A 23,736-nucleotide genomic window follows, 5' to 3' on the forward strand; every position below is an offset into this window, starting at 1 on the left:
GTTGACAGTGCATGTCAGAGCAAAAACCAAGCCATGGTGTTGAAGGAATTGTCCGTAGTGCTCCAAGACAGGATTGTGTCGAGACAAAGATCTGGGGAAGGGTACCAAAAAATGTCTGCAGCGTTGAAGGTCCCCAAGAACCCAGTGACCTCCATCATTCTTAAATGGAAGAAGTTTGGAACCACCAAGACTCCTCCTAGACCTGGCTGCCCGGGCAAACTGAGCAATCGGGGTAGAAGGGCCTTGGTCAGAGAGGTGACCAAGAACCCGATGGTCATTCTGACAGAGCTCCAGATTTCCTCTGTGGAGATGGGAGAACCTTCCAGAAGGACAACCTTTATGTGAGAGTGGCCAGACAGAAGCCACTCCCCAGTAAAAAGGCACATGACAGCCCGCTTGGAGTTTGCCAAAAGGCACCTAAAGGACTCTCAGACCATGAGAAACAAGCTTCTCTGGTCTGATGAAAGCAAGATTGTACTCTTTGGCCTGAATGCCAAGCATCATGTCTGGAGGAAACCTTGCACCATCCCTACGGGGAAGCATGGTGGTGGCAGCATCATGCTGTGGGGATGTTTTTCAGCAGCAGGGAATCTGAGACTATTCAGGATTGAGGGAAAGATAAACGAAGCAAAGTACAGAGAGATTCTTGATCAAAACCTGCTCCAGAGCGCTCAGGACCTCAGACTGGGGCGAATGTTCACCTTCCAACAGGACAACGACCCTAAGCACACAGCCAAGAAAACGCAGGAGGGGCTTTGGGACAAGTCTCTGAATGTCCTTGAGTGGCCCAGCCAGAGCCCAGACTTGAACCCGATCTAATATCTCTGGAGAGACCTGAAAATAGCTGTGCAGTGACGCTCCCCATCCAACCTGACAGAGCTTGAAAGGATCTGCAGAGAAGAATGGGAGAATCTCCCCAAATACAGGTGTGCCAAGCTTGTAACGTCATACCCAAGAAGATTCGAGGCTGTAATCGCTGCCAAAGGTGTTTCAACAAAGTACTGAGTACATTTTCTAAAAACCTGTTTTTGCTTTATCATTATGGGGTATTGTTTGTAGATTTGTATAAAAAACTATTTTATCCGTTTTAGAATAAGGCTGTAAAGTAACAAAATGTGGAAAAAGTCAAGGGGTCTGAATACTTTCCGAATGCACTGTACATATACAGTATGTAAAAATATTTCCTATGTAGTATGCGCAAAACAAACAAAGACTCTCTAAGTTTTGGTAACAGATGTGACCAATGTACATGCACGCGCGCGCACACAGACACACACACACACACACACACACACACACACACACACACACACACACACACACACACACACACACACACACACACACACACACACACACACACACACACACACACACACACACACACACACGCACACGCTTCAGCTCAGTTCTGTCTCCTCAGTGGAAGCGTAGCCTTCCCTCAGCCTCAAACAGCTTCTCTTCCTCTTCAGAAAGACAGTTTCCTTTCAAACTGTGGGTGAGTGATGACAGAGCACATGATAATCAGGAACCAGTAATGTATTCAAAGTCCCACAGCCATTACAAAGTGCAAATGGTGAAAGATGTTTTGAAATAAAAATGTATCTAAGGAATATATCAAATACTATTATTAACCTGGTTAAAAAATAGAGGAATGTGCCTTTAAGCGAGCATATGTGGGACGTTGCATACACTGATCTCTTTGAGTGATGTGTTGTGGGAGAGAGCCTCTGACAGCTGTCTGATTCCACCCACTGTCAGCTGATTATTGATTAACCTGTGCAGAGTGGCACAGAGGGATCACTAGGTTAACCGGCTAACTTTTATTCACATTCAGAAATAACTTGTTCACTTTCTGGTTAATTCTGAAGCTAAACTTTATTATTGGTTGTTGGGAGTGTGTTGAGACTGGGGCCTGCCTTACCGGAAGTGAGATAGACCTGTGTTGGATCTGATCAGCTCTGCCATGTCTGGTGCTACATCATTTGACAACAAATTTTGCACCAACCTACAACAACACAACACACATTTAAACTGTACTGTACTCCAAGACACAGATACACATTTTCAAGTCTTGTGAACACGAGACAGAAATAAATGGAGGTTAATTCAAGTCATACCAGATAATTCCGAGCATTCTATTGTCTTTCAGTGCTTTGGCCAAGCTCCGCCCACCTTCTGAAGTGAAGCCATTGGCTGAGAGACTGAGGGAGAGAAGGGCAGAGTGACATAATGTAAAACAGATATTGTAGTTTCTCTGTGTATCTAAAAGTTCAACAACCCATACTGTATAGCTGATTATACAACAGGTGAATCTAATCCTGAATGCTGTTTCGTTAAAACCTGCATTCCAGCCGTTGTCTATTCTACAAGTTACCACCAGCTAAATATATCAAGTTAAAATGCCTATTTACTCTGTTCCATCTGACTGCGCAATCCACTGTCTCATCAGCCCAGCCAGGCAATATTTGAACTCCACTATAAAAAAGCATTTAGACATTATCTCACATTTCTGTTTTCAACAACGGAGATTTGTTTAAACCTTGCTGTCTGTCTCTCCAACATTTGCAACATTGTTTCAATATTCAAATTCGATCTCCAGCTGTCCCATAGTAATGAACGTGTCGGGAGTCGAAATCATGAAATCATGAATCAGCATAATTTTTATGGATATATACAAAGAACTATCAATAGAAAACAGGTAAAAAGAAACGAAGTGCAGCTAGTTTGCAATCTTTCCAGCTTCAGTTTGATGTGATTGTGTTAGCTGTGTTGTTGGCTAGCTCCTCTGAACCACAGTGTCCTGACGAGTGAGCACAATCACATCAAACTGAAGCTGGACAGACTGCAAACTAGCTGCACTTCGTTTCTTTTTACCGTTCCTCATTAGCTCATTGTTATGGATGTATCCAAATACATGTCACTAGAAAACAGATTAAACAAATGCAACTGCAGCTACTTTGTTGTTATTCTGGTTCCACTGTTTGACTTGACTGTAAGTTAGCCATAGTTGGCTAGCTAGCAAGCAAGAGATAAGAACTTTGCCAGCTAGTATGACAATGGAATATTTAGGACGAACAACCGGGTCGCGTCCATAGATACAGAACAAAAAGACTGAACGACTGGGTCGCGTCTCTGGCAACTGAACCGATAGAACAAACGACCAGCCGGCTTGGGTAGCAACCCTAGATTTGTGTCGGAACTATATCTTGTGGAAGGATGAAATAGTAGGAATAAATTCATCAAAATAACGTGTTTAATGAAAATGTCAACCATTATTTGAATATGTTGGTAACCTGTTGTATAAAAGTGATAATGCCCTCGAAGACCGTGTTTAGAGGATATATTCGCATCGTTTGCCAGCCCATGACTTCGTCTCCAGCCTAACAACACCCGTGCCAATATATCCTCCAAACACCGGCTTCTCGGGCATCATCACTTAAGTGTCCGTTAGTAAAATGATACACCAATGGGTTATACAGCCTCATTACTGACATCAACTGTCATGAACCACAGCTGTGGGATAACATTGCCACTAGCTAGGTTTCCATCCAATTGGCGACAGATTTTCATGTGAATATTCTAAAAAGAAAATATGCAAATTTTCCCAAAACTGGTGGGTTTCCACCACTTGTTGCAGATAAAAATCAGTGCATATTGTGCACACAAAATATTATTTTTCGCTTAAGTTTTCATGTACCAAAAAAACTAAACACCGATCACAAAAAGTGTTGCGTTAAATAGCAAATGTGCCCACTCTGGTCTTGGCAAGTGCACTCTAGCCAACAGCTCTCAGATACAGTGAGGGTAGGCTCGTCTACATGATGACATTATTAGGGATATTGTTATTTGTCAAACGGCAGTCAAGCATTGATCATCATGTTACCAGAATAAGACATTCAATATTTATTGGAAAGGAGCATCTAGCTCATCACTGTTCACTTTCAGCACCCTGTGAAGTTCATCATACTTACAGTGTTTCATCTGTAGCCTAGTACACTGCATAGTTTCCCAAGTCGTAGTGGGAGGACTACATACCATATCAAAACAAGACTCCAAGTTACTTCGAGGTGATGGTTATTATATCAATATTTGTGCATAAAGACATTTCCACCACCATTTCTTGCATAATTAATTTTACAGACACAAAAAGATCCCACCGTCCAATGAACAAATTATGTTGCTGCATTTATAAAATTGTACCAAAACATCCTGTTTCCATCACAGCTGTCATGATTGTTTTTATATGGTTGTCACGCCCTGATCTGTTTCACCTGTCCTTGTGCTTGTCTCTACCCCTTCCAGTTGTCGCCCATCTTCCCTACTTATCCTCTGGGTATTTATACCTGTGTTTTCTGTCTGTCTGTGCCAGTTCGTCTTGTTTGTCAAGTTTACCAGCGTTTGTACTGTCAGCTCCTGTCCTCTCCCAGCCTCACTTTTTTCCGTCCTCCTGGTTTTTAACCCTTGCCTGTCCTGACCCTGTATCCGCCCGCATGACCACTCTGCCTGTCCCTGACCCCGAGTCTGCCTGCTGTCCTGTACCTTTACTCCACCTCTGGATTACTGAACTCTGCCTGTCCCTGACCCATAGCCTGCCTGCCATCCTGTACCTTTGCTCCTACTCTGGATAATCGACCCCTGCCTGCCTTGACCTGTCGTTTGCCTGCCCATGTTGTTACAATAAACAATGTTACTTCACACTGTCTGCACTTGGGTCTTACATTGATACCTGATAGTACGAATTGGCCATGACTGACCCAGCAGATTTGGACCAGCTCCGCAACACCATCTCCTCCTAAGGAGCCACCATTGTTAGGCACGAGGAGTTTCTTCGCGGTCTGATGGAAGGGTTCCAGGCTGTGGCCGAACATCACGGTCTAGCCTTGGACACATTGCGGGAGCAATTCCGTGGGTTGCCTACTAGGCAGCCTACCATGACGGTAACCTCCCAGCCCGTCTATAACCCGTCTAGTAGCAACGCCGACACCCCGGTTTCCCAGGAACCCCGCTTACCTCCCCCGGAGCGCTACGATGGAGATTTCAGAACCTGCTGGGTCTTTCTCTCCCAGTGCTCCCTCGTTTTCGAGCTGCAGTCTTCGTCGTTCCCCTCGGACCGCTCGAAGATAGCGTACATTATTACGCTGATGTCCGAGAGGGCACTCGCCTGGGCCACAGCGGTGTGGGAGCAACAATCCGCCATCTGCCTCAGGCTGGAGGTATTTGTGGCAGAGGTGAGAAAAGTTTTCGAGGCTCTGGTGTCTGGTAGAGAGACTGCCCGGCAGGACACCCTCAGTGTGGCAGACTATGCGGTGGAGTTCCGCACTCTAGCAGCGGAACCCGGAAGCGAGAACTACCGACGGATCTCAACTCACTCATCACTTTAACCATCTGGATCGATGGTCGGCTACGGGAGCGTAGGAGGGAGAAGAGGTTTGATTGCAGTCCCAGTCGCTCACTCAGGGATCCCACCTTGCAGCTGATAAACTCTGGAAGACCCCGGCATCTACGTCCCCGAGAGGATCCGAGCTTACCCGAGTCCCTCCAAGAGCCTCCGGACACTGCCGATTCACCTCTTCTTGAGCCGATGCAGCTCAGCAGGGCTAGGCTGTCTCCAGCCAAACGCGTATGCGTACGCAGACTTGAGACCCAGAGTTGTCTGTATTGCAGTACTGCCAGTCATTTTGTGTCTACCTGTTCCTTCAAGAGACCTAGCTTATTCGTTGGAGTGAGTAGACTGGTAGGTCTTAAATATAATTGTTCTTCTCCCCTTATTCGCCCCCCTCTCCATGCCACCCTGCTGTGAGGCGACCAGTCCAAGTACTGTCACGCCCTGATATGTTTCACCTGTCCTTGTGCTTGTCTCCACCCCCCCCAGGTGTCGCCCATCTTCCCCACTTTATACCTGTGTTTTCTTTCTGTCTGTGCCAGTTCGTCTTGTTTGTCAAGCTTACCTCTCTTTTTCTCATCCTCCTGGTTTTTGACCCTTGCCTGTCCTGACTCTGTACCAGGCCACCTGACTACTCTGCCTGCCCCTGACCCTGAGCCTGCCTGCCGTCCTGTACCTTTGCTCCTACTCTGGATTATTGGCACTGGAGCCCATAATATGCATGCAGCTGGAATTCAGCCTTTACTGGAAGAGTGTAGGGGAAATTCAATAGCGGAGTTGTTTTGTTTCAATAGGATAAATTATGAATGAGCAGAGATTTCACAATTGTCTCCTGTGTGCATATTTATCTCCTGTAGCAAATTACAGAGAATCATCAATTAGGAGAGAAATATGGATCCAACTAAATGGATAAAAGCCATGTGAATGTGTAATGTACCGTATCACATACAGTATAATATGGGCTGGAACATTTAGCCTACTTTCAAAAACTCGTTGATAACATTGTTCTTATGGGTGCTCTCCTAAACCACTGTGGAAAAACTTGGGAACCACAGCTCTCCATTAAAATAAACTACTATTGGTTATTATACTTTTGAAAATAGTGTACAAACGTTTCTCTAGGACTGTTAGAAGAGTGATCTAGTCTTGTCTCAAACAATTTTCTGATGAGAGGAAAAACACTGAACACTGTACTGGCTCATTATCGGGTCTTTCCATGAGGAAGTGAAACCCAAAACAGCTTTGGATGCTTGTAATTTCGCCTCGGATTGTGTAACTGCGCTTTTGGCATGCTGCATTATTTCCTTCTCTCCACAGCAGGAGCAAAGCATAATAGTAAACACATTATACAGGACCGGCTCTAGCCTTTTGGGAGGCCTAAGCGAGATTTGGTTGGAGGACCCCGAGCCGACGGCAAACATTTTTTGGGGCCCGCTCTTCACTGTGGAGAGAATTGTACGTTTTAAGGTTACTACAAGCTCCACTCCATTGATCTATGTGCTTGCGTGCACGTGGGCGGAGTGGGATTTTTGGAGTAGTCGACTCCTTTTGGTAAAATGATATCCTCACCGGTTCCACTCCCATTCACAAGGGGGCAATAGAAAGTATTTTATTTTTGTATTTTCATTTTGTGAAAACATGAAAAGTTGCCTTCCATTGCCAGTAGTAGTTAGCTGGTGGCCTGGCTAGCTAGCTTTAGCCTGGCTAAAAACATAGAAAGCTAGCCAGCCTTTTTAGCTTCCCATATCTCCATGTGAAATAATTTGATTTATAATGACAAAATATGCCCGGCAAATGTTCTTATATTTGCCAGTGTAACCTAAAACATTATCCCAGTTTGAAATGCTGTTTGTGTATTCATTCCCATATCACCTAAAAATAGAACATCATGTTTTGGTTAGGGAGAAAAAGCACATATCTCGCAGCAGTTTTTACCAGTAGCCTGGAATCAGTAGTTATTATTTCTAATCAAAATACATTTTGGGGGGAATTCAAATTAGGCTACAATATTGTTTGGTTTATTGTTTGAACAGTCACTGAGAATATATTTGCTTATCAGTGCAAAATAGGCTACTTTGATGCATAGCCTATGAATAGCCTATATATAAGATCAAGGAACCAGGCAAGCTTCATTGCCTACACAACACTACCTCCATTGCTACGGAAGGGATGATTACAATTTTTTTATGTGGCACGGGAGTATGTCGAATGTCAAAGCGCACTCAAGGAGCCTCCCCTTTTGTGACGAAAAACGACATTGCTACACTGCGCTACACTGTTGGCACAGTTTGCATATTCTGTGTGGACCCCTTTTTAAAATTCATTTTTAAAGCTAAGTTCCTACAATTCTACCCATTTTGCCATGGGGTAGAGAGAAATGTTTGCAGTTTTAAACCTAATTTCCTGCAATTCTACACATTTTATAACGACTCACGCCATGTGGGCCCCCTGGAGGTCAGGGCCCCTTGGCACATGCCCTGCGTTCCGGTCGGTATTCGGCCTGCCCCAGTATCTGTGCGTTTGAGACCTCCCTAACTCCCAAGAAGCTCTGATTCAAACTCCCATTCGCCAGCTCTGCAATCGTTATAATATCAAAATACTTTTGTTACTCACTAAATATGGAGTTTCGCTGAGCAACTATCTCCATTTACTACCATTACGGACAGTATGTATTTCCTAACAATATCTAAATAAACATTTACAAGCAACGGGAAAGGAAATCCTCTTCGGCACCTCCATTGTATTGAGCTGTTGTAGACTTCCGACCTGTGGCATTAATGTGTGATGTATGGTGCCTTCATACCCCTTGACTTATTTCACATTTTGTTGTGTTACAGCCTGAATTCAAAATTGATTTTTTTTTAAATGCTCACCCTGATCTGTTTCACCTGTCTTTGTGCTTGTCTCCACCCCACTCCAGGTGTCGCCCATCTTACCATTATACCCTATGTATTTATACCTGTTCCTCTCTGTTTGTCTGTTGCTAGTTCGTCTTGTCAGGTCTTACCAGTGTTCTTACCTGCCTTCCTGTTGCTCGAGTTCTGTTTCCTAGTTTTTCCCGGTTCTGACCATTCTGCCTGCCCTGACCCCGAGCCTGCCTGCCTGCCGTCCTGTACCTGCCTGACCTTGACCTGATCACGAACCTCTGCCTGCCCTCGACCTGCCCTTTGCCTGCCCTGTGTTTCTAATAAATCATCTGAGAACTGTACTATCCGCCTCCCGTGTCTGCATCTGGGTCATATCCTGAGTCATGATACACCCATATACACACAATACCCCATAATGACAAAGTGAAGACATGTTTTTTTTTTTGTGCAAATTTATTGAAAATGAAATATTTAATTTACATAAGTATTCACACCCCCTAGTCAATTTTTTGTAGAAGAACCTTTGGCATCGATTTAGCTGTTGTCTTCTGGGTAAGTCTCTAGGAACATTTCACACCTGAATTGTCCAACATTTACCCATTTACTCTTTTCAAAATTCTTCAAGCTACATTTTCAAGTAGATTTAAGTCAAAACCGTAACTTGACCACTCAGGAACATTCACTGTATTCTTGGTAAGCAACTCCAGTGTAGATTTGCCCTTGTGTTTTAGGTTATTGTCCTGCTGAAAGGTGAATTCATCTCCCAGTGTCTGGTGGAAAGCTGGCTGAACCAGGTTTTCCTCTAGAATTTTGCCTGTGCTTAGCTCCATTCCATTACTTTTTGTGTTCTGAAAAAAATCCCCAGTCCTTAATGATTACAAGCATACACATAACATGATGCAGCCACCACTATTCTTGAAAATATGGAAAGTGGTACTCAGTAATGTGTTGTATTGTATTTGCCCCAAACCAAACACTTTGTATTAAGGATAAAAAGTTAAATGCTTTTGCCACATTTTTTGCAGTATTACTTTAGTGCCTTGTTGCAAAACAAGGCACTAAAACAAGGCACTGATGCGTGTTTTGGAATATTTTTTTATTCTGTACAGGTTTCCTCCTTTTTACTATCATTTAGGTTAGTATTGTGGAGTAACTGCAATGTTGTTGATCCATCCTCAATTTCCTCCTATCATAGCCAGTAAACTGCAACTGTTTTAAAGTCACCATTGGCTTCATCGTGAAATCTCTGAGCAGTTTCCTTCCTCTCCGGCAACGCCTGTATCTTTGTAGTGAATGGATGTATTGATACACCATCCAAAGTGTAATTAATAACGTAACCATGCTCAAATGGATACTCAATGTCTGCTTTTTTTTAACCAATCTACCAATAGGTGCCCTTCTTTGCCAGGCATTGGAAAACCTACCATCACTGCTTGACTGAGGGACCTTACAATTATCTCTATGTGGTGTACAAAGATGAGGTTGTCATTCAAAAATTATGTTAAACACTATTATTGCACATAGAGTCAGTCCATGCAATTTGTGACTTGTTGACCAAATTTTTACTCCTGAACTTATTTAGGCTTGCCTTAACAAAGGGGTTGAATACAGTACATTTGTAAAATATTCAGAACTCTCATTTTGTTTAGTTACAGCCTTATTCTAAAATGGATTAAACATTTTTCCTCATCAATCTACACACAATACCCCATAATGACAAAGAAAAAAACAGATTTTTTTATGTCTTTTCAAATTGTGGTATCCTTCGTCTACCCCGGGGGATGGTAATAGAGGGGAGGTACGTGAGGCGACGTTGGCTCCCTCTGCTGGGAATACGGGAGCTGGGCACCCCGACACAGACAGCTCCAAGTGGAGGTAATTAGGGGAAAGTGCCAACCAGCCGTGGAGGCCAAATAAAAGAAGCACTGTGGCACACCGCGAGAGAGACCGACACGAACAAAAGTAAAGAAGAAGGACCAAGCTAAACTTAAGGGATTTTCTTTGCTATGTTTATTTTCTGTAATAGTAAAGTTGTTTTTGCGGACTAAAACCTCCCTGTCTCTGTGTCAATCTCTGCACGCTCAACCCAACACCCCACGGTTTACCACAAAATGTATACATTTAAAAAAAAAAGTTAAATATCACATTGACATAAGTATTCAGACCCTTTACTCAGCACTTTGTTGAAACACCTTTGGCAGCGATTACAGCCTTGAGTCTTCTCAAGACTTGTCCTGAAGCCACTCCTGCGTTGTCTTGGCTGTGTGCTTAGGGTCGTTGTCTTGTTAGAATGTGAAACTTCGCCTCAGTCCTGAGCGCTCTGGAGCAGGTTTTCATCAAGGATCTCTGTGTACTTTGCTCTGTTCGTCTTTCCCTCAATCCTGACTAGTCTCCCAGTCCCTGCCGCTGAAAATATCCCCACAGCATGATACTGCCACCACCATGCCTCACCATAGGGATGGTGCCAGGTTTCCTCCAGACGTGACGCTTGGCATCCAGGCCAAAGAATTCTTGGAGACCTTCAATGCTGCAGACCTTTTTTGGTACCCTTCCCCAGATCTGTGCCTCGACACAATCTTTTCTCTGAACTCTATGGACAATTCATTTGACTTCATGCCTTGGTTTTTGCTCTGACATGCACTGTCAACTTTGGGACCTTAAATAAACAGTTGAGTTCATTCCAAATCATGTCCAATCAATTGAATTTACCACAGGTGGACTCCAATCAAGTTGTAGAAAAATCTCAAGGATGTTCAATGGAAACAGGATGCACCTGAGCTCAATTTTGAGTCTCATAGCAAAGGGTCTCCTGTTCTTCTGTGTTGCAAACCAGCTTGCTCCTATGGCCTTGTATAGATAAAAGGAGATCTGAAAGTCACGTCCAAGAACAGGAAATACGTTATTTACAAAAGTATTCAGACCCTTTGCTATGAGACTCAAAATTGAGCTCAGGTGCATCCTGTTTCCATTGAACATCCATGAGATATTTCTACAACTCGATTGGATTCCACCTGTGGTAAATTATATTGATTGGACATCATTTGGAAAGGCACACACCTGTCTATATGAGGTCCCACAGTTGACAGTGCATGTCAGAGCAAAGACCAAGCCATGAAGTTGAAGGAATTGTCCGTAGAGCTCTGAGACAAAATTCTGCAGCAATTAAGATCCCCAAGAACACAGTGGCCTCCATTCTTAAATGGAAGAAGATTGGAACCACCAAGACTCTTCCTAGAGCTGGCCGCCTGGCCAAACTGAGAAATCGGGGAAGAAGGGCCTTGGTCAGGGAGGTGACCAAGAACACTCTGGTCACTCTGACAGAGCTCCAGCTTTCCTCTGTGGAGATGGGATAACCTTCCAGAAGGACAACCATCTCTGCAGCACTCCACCGCCAATCAGGCCTTTATGGTAGAGTGGCCAGACAGAACTACTCCTCAGTAAAAGGCACATGACAGCCCGATTGGAGTTTGCCAAAAGGCACCTAAAAGACTCTCAGACCATGAGAAACAAAATTCTCTGGTCTGATGAAACTAAGATTGAACTCTTCGGCCTGAATGCCAAGCGTCATGTCTGGAGGAAACCTGGCATCATCCCTACGTGGTGGCAGGATCATGCTGTGGGGATATTTGTCAGCGGCTGGGACTGGGAGACTAGTCAGGATAGAGGAAAGATAACTGAGCAAAGTACAGAGAGTTCATTGATGAAAAACTGTTCCAGAGCGCTCAGGACCTCAGACTGGGGTGAAAGTTCTCCTTCCAACAAGACAACAACCCTAAGCACACAGCCAAGACAATGCAGGAGTGGCTTCGGGACAAGTCTCTGAATGTGGCCCAGCCAGAGCCCGGACTTGAACCTGATCGAACATCTCTGGAGAGACCTGAAAATAGCTGTGCAGCGACACTTCCCATCCAACCTGACAGAGCTTGAGAGGAGCTGCAGAGAAAAATGGGAAGAACCAAATGTGTTTCAACAAAGTACGGAGTAAAGGGTCTGAATACTTGTGTAAATGTGAAATTTTATTTTTTACATTTGCAAAAAATGCAAAAACTTTTTTGCTTTGTCATTATGGGGTACTGTGTGTAGATTGATGAGGGAGAAAAAAACTATTTAAGCAATTTCAAAATAAGACTGCAACTTAACAAAATGAGGAAAAAGTAAAGGGGTCTGAATACTTTCTGAATGCACTGTATGTCTGGAACCGGCCCTGACATTATACCCAATCAATCAAGTATGTGTGTGTAAGTGTCTGTGTGTGTGTCTCACGCTTCACAAGCAAAATAGAGAAATTTTGGTGAAACAAAATGCTATGCCAGACATTGTCTTTCTTTTTTACTTTATTTGGTATCACATGAAATGACTGGCTCGCATTTTATACAGAACATTGGGGAATATATACCAGTGTGCCACTTAGTTTTTGTATTTACTCTAATGCATTTTTACTTATGCTGATTATGTTGCACAAGAGTACAACAGGGACAATTGAACTTAGACAACGGAGTCTTATGTCAATTTCCCTCTAAAGTTGTTACATTAGTGATTTTTCTTTCATCTTCTTTCCTCTGGTACCATTTACAAGCTTTTTCCTTTATCAGCAGGTTTTAACGCGGTGATGTCATCTAAAATGGATGGACCGCTTTAGCCGTTGGTTTCCCTCCAGCTTCTTAATGTAATCCAGAGGTAAGCCGTTTTGTTTTGCTCCAACACAAACAACCTGTAGGAAAAAAGTTTGTCGTTTTTGTTAATAACACATGACCCATGGGTATTTGCATAAATCATACTACTTCTGTATTTGGTTTTGACATTTTGCTATTAAATATAACACACTTTTTACACCTGTAGTCATTGTTCAGGCATTTGGATATGGCCAATGGAGGCATCCTTCAAACTGGCTATCAAAACTATCATTATTTGTGTATGATTAAGCTGCTTTATTGCAAAAGACAGACATATAGCATACCTGTTTGTATGGAGGCGAAGTCTGGTGAACTGTGAAGTTGTTCATCTGGTATTTTCGACAGAGGACCTCTCCCTCGTCTGTCTTAATGGTAACGTCTAGTGGACTGTAGAATCCTATTCCCACTCCTTCCTGCCTGGAGAACACACAGTTAAGGGCAGTTAGAAGTTGTTAATCCTTTGTAGATACTGTTGATTGAAGTTACAAATTCATGCCATTCTCTACAGTCTGTAAAACAATCCAGAATGTTACATACAGTTGAAGTCGGACGTTTACATACACCTTAGCCAAATACATTTAAACTAAGTTTTTCACAATTCCTGACATTTAATCGGAGTAAATATTCCCTTTCTTAGGTCAGTTAGGATCACCACTTTATTTTAAGAATGTGAAATGTCAGAATAATGCTAGAGAGAAGGATTTATTTCAGCTTTTATTTCTTTCATCACATTCCCAGTGGGTCAGAAGTTTACATACACTCAATTAGTATTTGGTAGCATTGCCTTTAAATTGTTTAACTTGAGTCAAAAGTTTCTGGTAGCCTCCACAAGCTTCCCACAATAAATTGGGTGAATTTTGGCCCATTCCTCCTGACAGAGCTAGTGTAACTGAGTCAGGTTTGTATGCATCCTTGCTCGCACACGCTTTTTCAGTTCTGCCCACAAATTTTCTATAGGATTGAGGTCAGGGCTTTGTGATGGCTACTCCAATACCTTGACTTTCTTGTCCTTAAGCCATTTTGCCGCAGCTTTGGAAGTATGCTTGGGGTCATTGTCCATTTGGAAGACCCATTTGCGACCAAGCTTTAACTTCCTGACTGAGGTCTTGAGATGTTGCCTCAATATATCCACAACTTTCCTTCCTCATGATGCCATTTATTTGCAAAGTGCACCAGTCCCTCCTGCAGCAAAGCACCCCCACAACATGATGCTGGTACCCCCATGCTTCACGGTAGGGATGGTGTTCTTCGGCCTGCAAGCCTCCCCCTTTTTCCTCCAAACATAACGATGATCATTATGGCCAAACAGTTCTATTTTTGTTTCATCAGACCAGAGGACATTTCTCCAAATAGTACGAAATTTGTCCCCATATGCAGTTGCAAACCATTTTCCAAGCTGTTTAAAGGCACAGTCAACTTAGTGTATGTAAACTTCTGACCCATTGGAATTGTGATACAGTGAATTATAAGTGAAATAATCAGTCTGTAAACAATTGTTGGAAAAATTATTTGTGTCATGCACAAAGTAGATGTCCTAACCGACTTGCCAAAACTATAGTTTGACATACCGACATACTGTACATTCAATCAGTTGTATCACTTTTTCCACTGGAACCAGAATTTTATTAGGACCTGCTTAAGGGAAGAGAACTAGGAGAACCAGGGGCTTATTTCCATTGATTCATCCTTCGGGACAAATATGTACATTTGGAATATCCCACTATAGGTCCTAGGACATCATTTTTGCAACAATTCCTATTTATGGCTGTTCAACTTCACAAACCACACCCCATAGTGATAGGCCTATAACACTGTAAATGAGCCACCCACTTGTCTAAACTGATGAGGTTGTCCTTGTCTATCTTCCAGACCACATCTCCCTTGGACTCTTCTATAGTAGCAACAATACCATGCCAAGAATTGGTGTTGTTGAACTCTTTCTTCCAGTATCCAAATTTAAATCACATGATCCTGTCAAGTAGAATATTAAAAAGCATATACAGTAACTTCATAAATCACATGTACGTAGCCTAATCACAATTATTTGTTAAAGCATTGCTAACAGCTTAATTAATAGCTTGCACACGTATTATGGCAAATGAAAACCAACCTACAATGCTTCATGCCAACTTCTCAACATCTTCAAAACAAAACATACGCACTGAAGCCTACCTTCAAACTGTCTGTTGTAACAAAAATTGAGGATGGATTATTCACCTGCAGTCTTTCCTTCAGCAGATTACTGCCATAAACGAAATACATAAAGTAGTCAGACTCGGATGTGTTTGAAACACTCGTTCCATTATTTTCAACGGTGGCAGGAACCGCTTTTGACGCAATTTGTTGATGGAACAGTGCAAGTAAAATCGTGTAAGTAAGGTATGACATGGCCTATCCGCTTTGTGACGGTGAGCATGTTAACCAGTTGAAAATGTTGTCTTTTATTACTTGCTGTCTCTAGAGAAAGGTCTCGCCTACTGTACCTCATCGTCACGGTGCGCTGATTGGCTGAGCGCTAAACGAGGAGGGGCATGCATGGACAGACAAAACAGACAGAACACCCTGTCCCCTTTAGTTGATAAGATTATCCTTCTTTTTCATTACATTTCTAACATGATTCAGTTACAACAAAACATAGAATCCATTCTGGGTGAAATGAGAGAGGGGGTTTTATTATAAATTAATGCAATTTAAACTAGTGTGGCCATAGTGACTTTTTTGCAGTGTTGTTGGGCTAATATTTACATCCGTAGCAACAGCCCCCTGTGGATCCTTTCTCAATAGAAGCATTCAGTGAATTGTAGCTTTAAGATTAAAGTTAAGTAAGATTAGGAGATTAGGTTCATGTTAAATAACTACAATATTTACCAATGCTATACACATTTCACTTCCAAAAGGATTCTAAAGTTATATTCCACGATACAATATTTTTTTTAGGTCATTTGTGAAATACATTTTGTGTATGCATTAATGCATTACATGTTTCTTCTGCAATCAGTGCTATATTTGATCATCTAATTTTAAAGATACAAACCATGCACTCCACCAGTTCTCTTATAGATATTTTGTGGGAAGGGAAGTTAGAAAGAGGTGAGCAACAACAACCTTATCTGTGTACAACAGCCTTTCTCTTTCTGTCAAAGCCAGTAAGAAAACAGACCAAAAGAAGATTGCACAGATAGTAATATATACTCAAACTGCAGCACAAGCATCAAGTCATTCTAACTGACCAGTGTCTCTGAGCTACTTCACAAGAAAGATGAGCCTGGTCTGTGTTCAGTTGGGACTATTTGCATTTTGGATCTTTGGTTCCTGGGGTTGGCTGAGTAACAAATGTATCCTCTATGAGAAAGTGAATTACTGGATGTACATTCACGCTAACTGCCCAAGCATGATCGGCTTCACTGCCAGTTGCTGGGATATATATGACCTCAAAGTCAACCTCTCTGTTGTTCCATCAAACTACCAGACCCTCTGTCTCGAGATCAGGAGTGGATACGTAATGCAATCTGGCGCTCTCTCTCGATTCTATGCTCTTGAGAGACTTCACCTAGAGGGCTTTCTACCCACGATTCTCCATGGCACCTTCAAGGGACTGTCCAGTGTAAAGACACTCTCTCTGAATTGTAAGGGGATGATACAGTGTAACAATGCATCGCTTCTATCCAACACTTTCAGGGACCTGACTAATCTGGAGGAACTTTCCATTGAGGATTGCATGCTTTCTGTGATGGCACTGGACGTATTTGGAGGGATCCCCCTTTTGAAGAAACTCACAGTCAACAGATGTTGTGCACAGGAGCTATCTGATTTGCTATGCAGGATAGTTAATATGTCACAGTCAATAACAAGCCTGACATTTAAGTCAGAGGAGATAGTTACTTTGAGACCCCCAAACTGCTCTGACACCAAAGGAGCTGTTCTTGAGCTACCTCATTTCTATCGTCTTCAAGAGGTGAGATTTTCATTCCCTAATGCTCATCACTTAGAAAAAGGTGCATTCAAATGCTTTGAAAACATCACAGATCTCTCTGTGCCTATAGTTGATGAGCCACAGACACAGCTTCTGCAGTCTGGCATCAAAAGACTACAGGCATTTGATTTTTACAACAGATGCATTTCCTTTGAGTCAGTTTGTGAAACAGTATTCAAACTCTCAATCACAGAAATTAATGTAAGAAATGATAAATTCTGGAACAACACCACATCTGCTGTGAGAAACTGCCAGGGGATAAAGAAGATTCATTTTAATTATTATGAACATGATCATGATGCAATTAACTTGAGTTTGATCCATTATTTGAAGAATCTCGTTGATTTGGGTGTTTTCCTTACGCACTCGAGGGAAGTTGAAATCAGTATGCTTTGTGACACTCAAAAGGGTCCCGTTCTGTGGCTGAAAAAACTGTGCCTGTTTAGCTTTCACATCACAAACATCACCTCAGAGCAGTTTGGTTGCTTGAAGAATCTGGAACAGCTGATTTTGTCAGGAAATCAGATTACCGCTGTTGCAGACTTTACATTTAAGGAACTAGCTAAATTGAGGTTCTTAGACCTACGGAATAACAAGATCTCTCAGATAACAGAGAACAGTTTCTTTGGCCTGCATGACTTGGAAACCCTAATTCTGGAACTAAACCCACTTGAAATGATTGAAGCATTTGCCTTCATCCACCTCACTTTGCTGAAGCACGTATGTTTAGGGGACTTTCACCCTTTGCCTAGTGAGTTGGAGAGTAGCGTGAATGTGAATCTGACAAACATATTTGGTGTCTTCCCTCAAGGGTTAATGCACATTAACATTTCTTCCATGTGGTACACCCTCAACATCATCATCGGCAGCAACAGCACCCCACATCTAGGGATTTCCCTTCAGCTCAGTGCCACAACTGTATTCTTCCAGGACTGCTGGAGACCGTTTTTCCAGTCCGTCGTCAGCCTCACAGCCATAACAGAACGCCTCCTGTGTGGGTCTCATTTTGCCGCAAGATACTTCACCTCCCTACAGTACTTTGGCTTCAATTCTGTGCTGTCAGCTGAATTTGTGGACATGACTGACCTGAACACACTTGTGGAGATGAGGTATCTATTTATCCATTTACTTAACAGTAGAGTGAGGACAAACAGCTGTATAGTTTAAAAAGTATACTATAAATTAGATTAAAAGCTGTACTGTATGCAAGCCATCCAAGTCTGGCCTGCCTGCATTCTTAAAAGTATGAATGGGGTTTATGAGCAGTAGTGGTCTAAAGAATAAAAATAAGTATGACAGATTATTTTAAAAGTGCATTTACAAGGTAACTGATTATAATCCAACTGTAGGTATCTGACACTAATGGGAGTGGAACTCTACCGGCAGCCAGGGCTGGCCACTATGTTCCACAACCTCACCAAGCTGGAGACCCTGAACCTGGTCACGTGCAGGATCCTCAGTCTGGAGGAGGAGATGAGCAGAGACCTGCATTCTCTCAGGTAGATAACAGAAACACCCACCCATATGAAGGCAGGCGGGGTTTGAACCCATCCCACTGAGCACAGACGTCAATTCAACGTCTAGTTTTGAATTACATTTAGTTGTTGCCAACTAACCGTGAATTCAACGTGAAGTCAACAACATATGTCACCATGTCATTGGATTAAAATTAAAATTTGGGTGAAAATACGAAATACCCTTACGTTGATGACTTTTTGCAAATCCAATCAGTTTTCCAATATTGGATACAACTTTGATTCAACCAGTTTTTGCCCAGTGGGATGCCACAAGAGGCCATGTGTGGTCTGGATTTGCCAGCACTAGACAAGACTCTGGCACTACGAGCTACAACTACAAATGATTCTGTGTTTGATTGGCTAGCAGCGTCTACAAGCTGGCCTGTCACGATCGTTGTCGTCGTGGAAATGACCCGACCAAGGTGCAGCATGGTGAGCGTACATTTAGTTTATTTATAAATGTCGCCAACAAAACAAAGAATAAGAAAACGACCGTGAAGCTTACTTCGGCTATCATGCCACTAACAAAGACAACTACCCACAAATACAAAAGGAAAAAAGGCTGCCTAAGTATGATTCCCAATCAGAGACAACGATAGACAGCTGTCCCTGATTGAGAACCATACCCGGCCAAAACATAGAAACAAAGAACATAGAGTTTCCCACCCGAGTCACACCCTGACCAACCAAACATAGAGAATAAAAAGATCTCTACGGTCAGGGCGTGACAGTACCCCCCCCCCCCCCCCCCCAAAGGTGCGGACTCCGGCCGCAAACCTGACACTATAGGGGAGGGTCCGGGTGGGCATCTACTTCGGTGGCGGCTCCGGTGCAGGACGCAGACCCTGCTCCACCTCTGGCTCCCCCCACTTTGGTGGCGTCTCTGGTGCGGGGACCCTCGTCCCCAACCCCGGACTGGGGACCCTCGGCGCAGGCCCCGGACAGGGGACCCTCGCCACAGGCCCCGGACCGGGGACCCTCTCGTCCTGGCTGGATACCCACTTTGGCCCGGCACGTGCGTCGCGCAGGCACAGGACGCACTGGGCTGTGACAGCGCACTGGAGACACCGTGCGCAGAGCCGGCGCAGGATGCCCTGGACCGAAGAAGCGCACCGGAGACCAGGAGCGCTGTGCTGGCACAATCCGTCCTGGCTGGATGCCCACTCTAGCCCGGCCGATGCGGGGAGCTGGAATATAGAGCACCGGGCTGTGAACGCGCACTGGAGACACCGTGCGCTTCACTGCATAACACGGTGTCTGACCAGTACCACGCTCCCTACCGTGAGCCCGGGGAGTTAGCGCCGCCAACCTACCCGTGTTCCCCCCCCCAAAAAAATTGGGAGTGGCCTCCCGGTTTTCCTTGCCAGCCGTGACCCTGTGTAACGCTGGCCCCCTTTTCTAGCTGCTTCCGCCTTCCTCGCTGCTTCCACCTGCTCCCATGGTAGGTGATCCTTTCCAGCCAGGATCTCCTCCCACATCCAGGATCCCTTTCCTTCCAGAATGTCTTCCCATGTCCACTCGGTCTGCTCCTCCCGGCCACGCTGCTTGGTCCGCTTGTGGTGGGTAGTTCTGTCACGATCGCTGTCGTGGTGGAAATGACCGGACCAAGGTGCAGCATGGTGAGCGTACATTTAGTTTATTTATAAATGTCGCCAACAAAACAAAGACTAAGGAAACGACCGTGAAGCTTACTTCGGCTATCATGCCACTAACAAAGACAACTACCCACAAATACAAAAGGAAAAAAGGCTGCCTAAGTATGATTCCCAATCAGAGACAACGATAGACAGCTGTCCCTGATTGAGAACCATACCCGGCCAAAACATAGAAACAAAGAACATAGAGTTTCCCACCCGAGTCACACCTTGACCAACCAAACATAGAGAATAAAAAGATCTCTACGGTCAGGGCGTGACATGAACTCCGTTTGGGCCCTTAGAGTGAACTGTTTTCTGCCTTCTCCTCAGGCAGATGTCAGTCCACATCCCAGAGGAGTTCAGTGTGATGGAGAGCTTTACAGAGCCGCTGACCAACCTGAGGTACCTGCTACTCTACAATTTTCGCCTGGACTGCAGCTGTGACAACACCTGGCTGCTCGCCTGGGCCGAAAGACAGCCACATGTCCAGGTCATATTTTATCACCCTGGGGAAGCAGACGTGACATGTAAAAACGAGAATGGAATCCAAAACTTTGCCAGGTAAGAAGAAAGATGTACTGATAATGAAGAGCATCCATTGATTGTACAACCATATAGGCAACACACGCATAGAACACCAGCATGGCCGTTTAGCATTTGGACTTGCCGTCTAGGCCTGGATGTGCAGCCACGACCTGTTTCGAATGCTTTCTCTATTGATAGTGTCCATAATATGAGTAATCTAAGCGTCAAGGGATGTCTTTGTTTCCATCATTGCGCCGTCCATCTCAGGTACTCAGCAGCCAACTGTTCCCTGGACGTGGGCTTTGTCCTGTTCCTCTGCACCTCGCTGGGCCTGCTCCTCTTCATGCTGGTGGTGCTGCTCCATCAGCTGGCTCAGGAATACCTGCTGGCCTTCTGCCACATCATCCGCTGCTGGCTGGAGGAGGCTGTACGGAGGCCCAACCCCAGGGGGCGCTACTGCTATGATGCCTTTGTGTCGTACAGTGGGAGAGACGAGCGCTGGGTGGTGGAGCAGCTGCTTCCGGGCCTGGAGCAGAGGGGACCTCCCTTCCTGCGTCTATGTCTGCACAGCAGGGACTTCCAGTTGGGGATGGACATTGTGGACAACATCACAGACAGCCTCTACGGTAGGTATCCTGGACTACTAGAATTACTATATACAGACGCACTGGTTAAAAATGCCAAGCCAATGGCATCACCATCTAATGATCCTTCTTGTTGGTCTGGTTCCAGGCAGCCGCTACACCGTGTGTGTGGTGAGTCGTAACTACCTGCGCAGTAACTGGTGCTCCCTGGAGCTGCGGCTGGCCACCCTCCGTCTGCTGGTGGAGCAAAGGGACATCCTTATCTTGGTCTTCCTGGAGGACATCCCCCCTCACCAGCTGTCTGCCCACCACCGCCTGGCCAGGCTGGTCAAGACCAGGTACGTACAGTATGTGGAGAGGGGGTTCTGTGAACTACACTCTATCATTTGTTTAACTAGGAAACATCCTAAAAACATACAGTGCATTCGTAAAGCAATCAGACCACTCCACATTTTGTTACGTTACAGCCTTATTCTAAAATTGATTAAATATCAATCTACGCACAATACCACATAATGACAAAGCGAAAACAGGTTTTTAGACATATTTGCAAATGTATATGATATGGAATTTTGTTATCAATGTTCAGAAATTTCAATTATTCTAATCGGTCTGCAACCCAGAGGTTGTAAAGTTCTGGTTTAAATGAAACAGAGAGAATTCCCAGCTTACAAAAGTCAAATCAATGTTTATTCACAAAAGCTCTCCAGTTCATATACAAGACATTTTATACCATTCTCCTTACTTACGCACACACATGCACACGAACATTAGGAGAGTCATCTTCTTCTCCAGAGGTTTCACCACTGTTTATCACTGCACAGCCGACAGTTCCATTCCCCCAAGATTAGGGAAACCTGGAGGGGTACTCCCAGTCCTATCGTAAATTTCTCAGATTTCTACCCGGGTCGGTTCAAACACAGTTTAATTGTTCTCTGTGTTTTCTTTAGGCACACACACATTCCTCTCTTCCCCAGTCCAACCTAGTTGGACTTATGTTTAATATCTTAATTATTCCTTATATATGCTACATAACCTATAATCCCTAATGGTTAAGTTTCCGGGTAGAATTATTTAATCATTATCTTTAACCTTATAAATTATTTTATCAGTATAACAAAAAAAAAGAAATACTTTATTTACATAAGTATTCAGACCCTTTGCTATGAGACTCAAAATTGAGCACAGATCTGCAGAAGGGTACCAACAAATTCTGCAGCATTGAAGCTCCCTAATAACACAGTGGCCTCCATCATTCTAAAATGGAAGAAGTTTGGAACCACCAAGACTCTTCCAAGAGCTGGCCGCCAGGCCAACTGAGCAATCGGGGGAGAAGGGCCTTGGTCAGAGCTCCAGAGTACCTCTGTGGAGATGGGAGAACCTTCCAGATGGACAACCATCTCTGCAGCACTCCACCAATCAGGCCTTTATGGTAGAGTGGCCAGACGGAAGCCACTCCTCAATAAAAGGCACATGACAGCCAGCTTGGACTTTGCCAAAGGGCACCTAAAGGACTCTCAGACAATGAGAAACAAGATTATCTGGTCTGATGAAACCAATATTGAACTCTTTGGCCTGAATGCCAAGCGTAATTTCTAGAGGAAACCTGGCACCATCACTACAGTGAAGCATGGTGGTGGCAGCATCATGCTGTAACGTAGCAAAATGTGGGAAAAGTGAAGTGGTCTGAATACTTTCCAAATGCACTGTATATGTTTTGTGACCTCAAGTGTTGAGGAACTTGACTTGGAGGCCTGTCTTCTAAATTATATTTTACTTATATACAGTATCTTCATTATGACTTTAGAGTATGTTGTCTTTCAAGTGTTGTATAATGCCTTGAGTGTGATATAAGCACTTTATTCAAATAATCAGTTATTATTGTGATCCCCAGGACGTACATGGACTGGCCCCAGGACCAGGCCATGCAGCCTGCCTTCTGGGACCGTCTGTGGACCAAACTGGTCCCTCCTGAACCACACCCTGGCCAGTGACCAGATACAGTACTACACTCTTTTAAAAGGGGTTCTAAAAGGGGTCTTTGTTGGGTGAAAAGGTTCCAATGAACTTTGTATGGACTGTGTGGATACAATGACCAACCGTTATCAACAGCAGAGGGAGACAAAGACCTTCAATCATATACAGTACACATACTTCCAATGTTCAAAATATGTTTGAGGCAAAAAAAGGAAACACCTCATCTAACAATGAGGTTTATGGCTTTGCATACATTTTTATTATTTGACTCAATAACATGTTCCGTCTCTCCTGCCTTCTTCTAGCGTTGCATTACTGTATGACACGGATGTATGATACAGCTGATTTTCTCTGGTCACCATCTCAGCAAAGCCACATACTGGAAACTCACTTCGGGGGGGGGGGGGGGGTTCTACTAAGCTAACATGTGGAATTGTTTTAAGATGTTGATGCCATGGATCATTTAGTTATTTGATTTTGAGGTATAACAAAAAAAAACAGAGAACACCATCGCATTCGTGAGTGTCTCATCTTTCCATAGACTGGTCATATTAGTTGGCCAAATCGTTCGGACACTACAGACATTTTTGCGAGTAG

The 23,736-nt window shown here is 43.8% G+C and overlaps 1 protein-coding gene and 1 pseudogene across 1 annotated transcript; one reads left to right on the forward strand and one right to left on the reverse strand.

Moving 5' to 3' along the window:
* Positions 1-12,572: 12,572 nt before the first annotated feature.
* On the reverse strand, positions 12,573-15,383 carry LOC139573502 (gamma-glutamylcyclotransferase-like; annotated as a pseudogene).
* An 802-nt stretch (positions 15,384-16,185) lies between these two features.
* Positions 16,186-23,649, forward strand: LOC139573505 (toll-like receptor 13). Its single transcript, XM_071397017.1, has 6 exons — positions 16,186-18,008; positions 18,249-18,398; positions 20,384-20,614; positions 20,846-21,204; positions 21,311-21,500; positions 23,057-23,649. The coding sequence occupies exons 1-6, from the start codon at positions 16,186-16,188 to the stop codon at positions 23,154-23,156; spliced, it is 2,853 nt and encodes a 950-aa protein (XP_071253118.1). The 3' UTR covers positions 23,157-23,649.
* Positions 23,650-23,736: the final 87 nt, after the last annotated feature.

Source organism: Salvelinus alpinus, chromosome 4, assembly GCF_045679555.1.
Source record: "Salvelinus alpinus chromosome 4, SLU_Salpinus.1, whole genome shotgun sequence".
NCBI lineage: Eukaryota > Metazoa > Chordata > Actinopteri > Salmoniformes > Salmonidae > Salvelinus > Salvelinus alpinus.